The 8,615-nt window shown below is 31.1% G+C and overlaps 1 protein-coding gene across 4 annotated transcripts; it reads right to left on the reverse strand.

Annotated features, from left to right (window-relative positions):
- Positions 1-871: 871 nt before the first annotated feature.
- LOC130613115 (DNA repair protein SWI5 homolog) lies at positions 872-4,524 on the reverse strand. 4 transcript variants are annotated; one of them, XM_057434442.1, is made up of 5 exons: positions 3,136-3,570; positions 2,875-2,923; positions 2,353-2,477; positions 1,838-1,929; positions 872-1,335 (listed from the first exon to the last, which is right to left on the reverse strand). In XM_057434442.1, the coding sequence occupies exons 1-5, from the start codon at positions 3,204-3,206 to the stop codon at positions 1,271-1,273; spliced, it is 402 nt and encodes a 133-aa protein (XP_057290425.1). In that variant the 5' UTR covers positions 3,207-3,570; the 3' UTR covers positions 872-1,270. The 4 variants fall into 4 exon arrangements, 2 of the variants coding, with proteins under 2 accessions (XP_057290425.1, XP_057290424.1); XM_057434441.1 differs by lacking the exon at positions 872-1,335 and having other exon boundaries at positions 1,347-1,929; positions 3,136-3,573; XR_008975598.1 differs by lacking the exons at positions 872-1,335; positions 1,838-1,929 and having other exon boundaries at positions 2,382-2,477; positions 2,880-2,923; positions 3,136-4,524.
- Positions 4,525-8,615: the final 4,091 nt, after the last annotated feature.

An 8,615-nucleotide genomic window follows, 5' to 3' on the forward strand; every position in this document is an offset into this window, starting at 1 on the left:
TATTTTTAGAAAATTGTTTTTACGCCATCGATTTTTATTGACCAAAATGATCTTCGGGAATAGACCTTTCCCGAATTTCCTAATTATGCCAAACTCAATACTATACTCGATACTAAAATTGATTCTTATCCCTAAGTTCCTCAACAAAAGCTAGAACGAATTACCTAATTTCGTAAATATTTCTGTTTGTTAAGTGCCTCAATATTGGGCTGAAAGTTACGGTCAAACCCTTCATATAGCCGAGCTTCCTAAGAATAGCCTCGTTTTCAAAATAATTATTTGTTTTAAATCTAAATAAAATCCAACCGGAATATTATATTACTCTAAAAACTTCATTTTTGTCATGATAATTTAATATTCTTTATGAATATCTTTATTTAAAGAGCACAGAACCATTAAAGTTTTAGAAGACGTCATAATAATTATAATTTATGAAATTCGGGAAAGGTGTAACCCGTAAAACGTTATAAAATCGATTAATATCCGCGAATAACCGCGAAATGTATTTATTTATTTTTATTTAAGGCGCGAAAATATCTACCAGCGAAAATTAGTACCATCATTAGGTGAGGCAATGACAAATGAATTTTTTAAATAATTACTTTAAAGAAATTAATTTTCGCGAAAAATTTTTAAAACTAAATTTTCGCAAGAACTAATTTTTGTGAAGCTGGTAAGTCCTAATATCTCGCAATAAATAAATTTCGCGAATTTAAGGGCATTTTAAAAGGGTTTTTATGAAGTGGACATAAAATATAGACTGCTGAAGTTGAAATCCACGTATATGTTTTTGCGGGATTTAATTTTTCGCGAAATTTTCTGCGAAATTGACAAAAACTCGTAAAATTCGCCAAAATTAATTCCCTTAAGGTATCTCAAAACCAACTGGTTCTTTTATCTATATAAATTAACGCAACAAATATGTTTCACAACTTCCCATTCCTCTTATATATATAAATTAACAAAACAAATATCTCTCACAACTCATGAACCAGTCTTCTAATATAAATAAGTGAACATAGCGACTACCTCTTACAACTTATAACCCAGTCCTCTAGTGCGTTAATTTATAAAAAAGTTTCTTTTAACTTTATTTGATACTTGTTCATTTCAAGAGGCAAAATCTCTTTTTCACAGAAACAGTGATACAGCGAACTTCTTGCATGTTTTTAGTATTTTGTGGTTCGAGAAAAAAGTTTGTAGGTGACTGCATTCAATATCGTTTTCATTGAAATACCACACAATGCGGGTTTTTTATAAGCCACCACTATCAATCGTCGAGTTCAAGATTAAACTCAGAATACAATTCTTTAGTGGTGGTTCCACGATGCTCAGCTATAATGAAATTATGACAAACATATTCAATGCTTTGATGTGTAATAATATATATATAGACTTTATATCTACATATTAATAAATTAGGAAAAGGTGGCAAATCTCAAAGTTTGTCCCTACAAGTATTAATATAGGCCATTTTTATACCAGAGTCACGCAATTTGTCAGCTTCCACGGCGGACTAGGTTGTTTAGTTAAATCCAATCTTACAAAATGTGCTAATTGTTGTTGGCGTTAGCATGGCTATTTTTTCAGATGTTGGAGTATTGTGGGCCCTAGCGTGAGTTGTATTCCGTAAAGCAAACGTGTTAGAAAGTACAATTAACACAATTTTGCTACATAAACTGGGGACAACGTTTCGCTAGTTCGGTTTTTTCCGGTTTTTTTTTTTTTTGATTCCATTGGTGATAAATCATTAATACTTTAAAAAATAAAATAAACACTGCTGCTGTGCTAACATCTGAGTTATAAATGTTTAAAAACATGTCAAGTAAAGATAAACCTAATTTCCCAATGACCATTTGTGCAACATCTTTGATTTCATTGTATTCGTGAAGCATATCAATATGTTGTTGAAGTTCGTTTATAGAATAACTAAAGACAGAAAAAATGATACGACGCTTAATAAACTAATAAAAAGCTGTCAATTGCTTAAGCTGCAGAATTGAATTTGATTTCATCATTAGAAATTCGGCTAACTACAAAATTTATATCAATGTGTCTATATTCTTGTTGAATACTGTGGCAAAAGAACATAAGAAACACCACATAAAGATCTTTTAAATATAAAACAGTAACATTTTAAAAGAACATACTTAATAACAATAAAGAGAAAACGGTTAAACGAAAAATATGCCCAAACAACAAAAAAGAATATGGTTAAAAGAAAGATATGCCAAGGATTGGCTTTTAATATTAGATCATAAGTCATCATACGAAAATTTGTATGATTTCTGTTTTTAACAACATATAGTTTCTTCTGCTTGAAGAGTAGACGAGACTGAATAGTAGTCTTACTTTTCACTAAGTTCTTTAATTTCTCTATCTTTTTCTTCAATTTGTTTATGCAGCGCCAAAACTTCGCGTGCTAGTTCAACCTTGTTTGCGTCAGAATCGCTTTCCTTTGAATTACCTGTTGCTTTCTAAAAACAAAACATCAAGACTAAATTGATAGCTAAAAAAACCATTTTTTTACCAGTTCATAATTTACGAAGTTTTTGCGAAGATCTAATACTTGTGCAGAGCCGCTGGTTGCGCGAAAATACTAATTTTTCGCATTGAATTACGCGAAAATTTAATGTGTACAGAATGAAGATGCTGTGTTAGAGATATCAGGGCAGTTCGTAAAGTTAAATATATTTTCATATAAAACCCATGAATATGTGCTTCTGGAGTTATTTATTTTTTTCATAACCAACCAAGTTGGCCGAAAATCTAAGCAGTTATAAACAACTAGTCACTGAAAATGGGAGGAAGTAACCAACGAAAGTTTAAATCTGAATAATGTTACTAAGTATGTAATGTCAACAATATACTTACAGCACCTGGGGATTTAAATGGAGCAAAACAACCGGAACTGCTTTTACGTCTGAAACAAAAGAAGCCGAACATTAAATCTATTTCTATGATGAGAAAATATTAAAAAAAAACATTGCATTGTAAGATTCTTTTTATCGACATTATACCAGACGTCGATATCACCATTTCATATTTTTAAATGCAGCAGTAATGAGGATTATATATTGTATAATTTTGCACACCATGGTACACTGCTAAACTTAAAAATAATTTAATTAATACCTGTTATTGTATGGAGTGAATCTCTTCTGTGATGGTTGTTTTTGCTCAGGAGTAGAAAAACTCATTATCATATGCACTACATATAAAATTTAGTTCAATTTTACTATTACTGTCTCAACTGGTAATTTGATGTAGCTTTTTCAAAATACACTTTCTACAAATACAGTATTGGGACCTTCGATAGGATAAGCATCAGGAATGAATATACCATTACATGTGACACGATAAGACAAGCTGAAATCATTTTTAACCTACTTTTTACGGTTAAGATGTTTATATAAAAATAAAAGGTAGGTATAACTTAGGTATAATTAAAAATCTTAAAGTGTAAAAAAAATCACAGAAATAGCAATTTATTTCTTTAAAACTAGATTTTTCAGAATTAAGAACCATTAGTTTAAATAACTTTGTGTATTCATTTATCTCTAGGCTAAAAAAACACAAAAGTTTGTTCTCAAAAAGTTAAACAAAAACTTTTTTCATGATCATCTAACAAAGTTTCTAGTCTTAAAATGTCTTGTGGAAATTTATCATCTAACAAAATCCCACGTTCCATGTTTATATTTAATTCATCAATAAAACCAAACCAATAAATAACCAAACCAGGTCCAAATCGATTTGTGTAACTCCAAAATTGATTCTGCAGATAACCAGCATGGGATTCCTCATCTCCGAAAGATGCTTTACTTTCAATCCAATTTACAACATAGTTGTTTAACACGATTGGCACAACTAACTTAAAATCTGGCGTTTTATCGTATCCTTCCTTACGTAAAATCTCTTCATCATAATAAGGTATTCCTTTTGCAGTCAATATATCATGTAATATTTTCTCGTATTTTAAACCAGTTTCTCGTTTGATGTTTTCGATTATTGGTCCACAAAAGTCATCATTTTGAATACACAATTTTAATTCCTGGGACAAAGTTTTATCTTCTATTTGGCTAGGGTCTTTTATCCACTTTGAAACATAACCTTTTGGGACAATACCCATCTCTAAGAAATCGTTTCTTTTAGCATATTCTTCTAATATTATTCTGGCAAATAATGTTGGTGGAAAATCAACTGCATCAGCTTGTCTGCATAAAAATCCTTCACATTCACTGCTTTTTGATGCAGTGCAATATTGTTGATAATATCTTGCTACCGAATCTCTACGATGATGTTTTTTGAAATTCTTTTTAATTTTTCGTTGATTAAGCTGAGCATAAATGCTAATTAATGTATCCTTGCTAACAGTATTATATTTATCTTGCAAATAATTCAAACATTTCTCTTTCTTCATTGGCATTTTAATGATATCACTTTCAATTTCTTTATAAATTTTTAACTTCATATTTCTTTCAAAGTATATTTCAAAGATTCTTAAAAAAAAACATATATATACAGCGTTCAAATTAGCAGGTTGTAATTTACGAGTTGCGACTCGAAATTCTATCTTTGCGAATCAATTTACAATGCAAATGCTAAAAAAATTGTGAATCTTTTCATCCATTTTTATTTTTTTTTATTAATTGTTTTGTGTCACGTATATCCATGAGAAGTGGTCTACTATGCTCACAGACCACAGCTACAAAGAGGCTTTTCTGTAGTAAGTAAATGTTTGCGAAATGACTGTCTTATTTTTTGAACTTGAACACTAATATATATAATATGCCTATTCTGATGGAGCAAATTGGGAAAAAACTGGGGTCTGAAAAATTTTCACAATACAGGAAAATATATGCAACAAATTTACTACAAATGTGCATATTTTGGGCTAAAAAATTTAAACAAATGAAATAAAGTAACATGGTAAATCTAAAGACATGTGAAAAAAGTTTTATTAATGATGCTAAAATTATAAATAACTATAAAGATAAATGTAAAAAAATATAAAGAGTTATGTTGTAGGCAAATGAATAATGAGTGTCTGCTGTATATATAGAAAACAGGATACATATTGATCATGAATTCTTCCTAAATGTCTTAATTCATTTGGAATTCATTACGTCAACCAATAATCACCTCAAATAAATTAAACATTTAAGCTAAAATATTTATATTCTCTCCAACATTGACGCATTGTACACCACATTTTACACCACAAAGTAGGTACACAATACATCATGCGCTAATTTTGTGAGAAATTACAAATTTTGAATGTACCTAACATTTCTATTTTTATAGTTTATAACAAGAAGGGATGGGGCTGACATACTTTTATGGATTCTTTTAGTAGGTCTGTTTTCCACATCAAGAAACAAAACGGACAGGTTTGTTTTGTGCAGAAATCAGGTAGAAAATTGGCCAATCAAGTTAACTTATTTTGACAGAATTGTGTCACATTGCCTTACATTTAGTTTTAAAAAAGTGTGCATTAAGGAAAGTGAGAATAACTACAAAACCTATTTTGGAGTTAAAATGGCACCATTATGATTTTTTAAAAATCAAAATTTGTCACTTCCTAGAATTTATTGATAAGTAACTTTGTGTAAAAAATAGAAAAAATAATGAGAGGATCTAGAGAAAAGCCTTTACTTATGGACAAATAGAGGGAGGGACCCTAATTTATATAGGTCACTTATCACATTTTTTTTTTTGCCATGCCATACCTACCTAACATATGTTAACAAAATTATATGCCTGTTAACAAAACTGTATTATACAAAAGATAAAATTTTCTTACATTCCCTACATATAAATTTTACATGTGAATATAGCTTTAACAAACTTGAATAATTCTTATGTACTACAGACAAAACAGGCGCTACAACACAGTTTTCAAAGTGGGAAGGAACTAAAGTCTCTATGTGGGCTATTTTGGTCATGTCCAATGTAATAGTGACTTAGCAAAAATATGGAGGTGCCCCTCATCCCACATAGTGGTAAGGCCTGCAGAAGATAGATATATGCACAAAAGTATTGTTAGGACCTTTATTATTCTTAAACTTGACATAAGATACGCTGACCCTGTAAGGTGCATTAAAAAAAGTCATGAAATTTGTTTATATTTTACAAAGCGTTTTGAAGTGACTTTAGGTTACAAGGATTCTTCAAAATAATGTTAATTCATGAAAATATTGATAAATGCTGGCTTTTTGTCAGAACAACATTTAAAACATCACAATGAATTCTAGGTGTTATTTTTATGTGTTGCTTCCATACATTTGTTGTTCTCCATGCATAAATATTATTTCTGATATATGAAATTTTACAAGAATTTTCGAGCATCGCATAAGATCTGCAACTCATATGCAATTTTACAAACAAAAATTTTTGAGCAATATAAAAGCTGCAACACAAATATACAGGGTTCAAATTAGCAGTTTGCAATTTGTAATTTGCGAATGGAAATGCCATTTTTGCGAATCATTTTGCGAAGAAAATGATAAAATTGCAAATCAAATATTTTTAAGTGGCGATAAAAATGCTTTTTTAGATTGCACTTTAAGAACTTAAAAACCAAGGACGGCGATAGAAAAATAGTAATTGATCTAAGGTGTTCCCAGGCCACATCTATATGGTGGTTTACTTCATTACAAAGTGCCAGAATTTTGGTGAACCGACTTTACTTTTCTAATTCGAACCTTGATATACACAGATATGCACTTTAAAGAACGAGAATTTCCAAGCATGATATAAAAGAAGCAATGCAGATACGCCAATACGGTAATTGGGTTATATCTGCATCGTAGTTTTTATTTTAAATTATAAATATATATTCTAAAGTTTAGTTCAATTTTCAACCAATAGTTCATAAATTTACATAATTCCATAGATAAAAAAGTGTGTTCTTCAATCTTTTTGGCATTTGGCATAACTTAATCATGCACAAAATATTATATAGCTGTGCTGACAGGGGTGCTGAACTCAAATATTGCGTTCATGTAGGGAAAAACAGCCCATTTAACCAAGATCCCAGAACAAGTATATTTCAAGAGATAGATGTGCAAATTTTGCATGGTTAGCCCCACAGGGGGGATATATACACCCTGTCTTTATTTCCAGTAAGGACCATGGCTTAGATGGGTAATCCTAGAGTATTTAATGCTCATTTTGAGCTATGCAGACCAATTAGGGTCCTCGCTCTGCCAGGCAACCAAGATAGGATCTTGGACAACCACCACATTGGCCCAGGTTTGCCTTGTTTTTTCTCCAATATCAACACTCGCTGAAAAGTAATCTGCTGGAAAAAGACCTCTCAATCTAGAGGCTGCTGAAAACTTAAACAAGAGAAATTCGTCTGCACACAACAGTTGAAACTCACGAGTATTATTTTACACAGAAAATTAAAATTTATCCTAAATCAAACAAAACACACAAGTAAAAGCGCTGGTCTATTCGCAGACAAAGATGATAGATTAATAATTCCGCCTAGGGGTGAGTTAGGAGTTTAGATTTTGATGCTAAATTGGTCAAAATCAAAAAAGACTTTCACTCCATTTATTTCCAGCCAGACTTTCGCATTAAAATGGCCAATGTAACAAGTTCTGAAAGAACTTTAGGGCAAATACGCTCGGCTCACTGACTCAGACGGCAAAAACCGGTTTGTTTACACTTCTTTTCTTCCGCGCCAATATTAGCAAATACGACACAAGCAGTTGACATTGGATAAAAAGAACAATGTATAAATGGCTTGGAAACGTATTTATTGTGACGAAAATGATGATAAACAACACGCCATGATATAAAATGACGAATGTGTCTGAAATGTTTTGAGGTTAGTAATTAAAAGGACTTACCCACAAAATAATTAAATTTTATATTTTGTCTGAGGAAACTCTACATAAGGCCCCAACGGGGGAGATTTGCTGAGCTTTTTCTTTTATTTTCTTTACGTAATCTGCAAATACGACAACACTTTCAAGTTAAATTTGATTGGCTGAAATTTAAAAATGGCTTGATTTGATTGGCTAATAAAAGTTATTGATACGAAAGAATAGAAAATTCACATGCTTTTGCCGCCCTTTGAACGCTAGTTTTCATTCATTTTTATATTAGTCGGTTGTTGTTATTACCGTAGAAAACAGCTTTAAACTTTCTTGGCTTACATACTTATTTATACATCACACAATACAGTTCCACCATGTCCGGAGATATGGAAAAAATTATTGAAATATCCCTGGCAAAGATAGAAAATACGAAAACACAGAAAATTAATGGAAAGTCGAACATACTACACAGAAATTTATTAGTAAATACCTTGTTAAATCGTGTGAGGAGTACAGACAAGAACTTACAGGTCAAGAAACCCTTAATGAATTACAGAGAACCTAAAAATATGGTTGATATAGACATGGAAGATTATGACATGGATAAGTTACCATCGTCTAAAGATTTTAAAAATTTGAATCAGCCACAACAACAAACACAACACAAAAAAGTTAGTTCGCTTGTTGCGAAACTAAACTCTCGTTCTCTAGCTGGAAAGACTGAAAGTTCCTTGTGTAATGATATCTTAATCAGCGATGATATTTCAAAACAGAAGGAAAATAAGA

Source organism: Hydractinia symbiolongicarpus, chromosome 10 (assembly GCF_029227915.1).
Source record: "Hydractinia symbiolongicarpus strain clone_291-10 chromosome 10, HSymV2.1, whole genome shotgun sequence".
Taxonomy (NCBI): domain Eukaryota; kingdom Metazoa; phylum Cnidaria; class Hydrozoa; order Anthoathecata; family Hydractiniidae; genus Hydractinia; species Hydractinia symbiolongicarpus.

Coding starts and splice junctions, on each gene's coding strand:
- LOC130613115 (XM_057434441.1), bottom strand. CDS start 3,206: ATGATAATGAGTTTTTCTACTCCTGAGCAAAAACAACCATCACAGAAG. Junction 2,478..2,874: donor CATTTAAATCCCCAGGTGCT/GTAAGTATATTG, acceptor TTTTGTTTTTAG/AAAGCAACAGGTAATTCAAA. Junction 1,930..2,352: donor ATTAAAGAACTTAGTGAAAA/GTAAGACTACTA, acceptor TTCTGTCTTTAG/TTATTCTATAAACGAACTTC.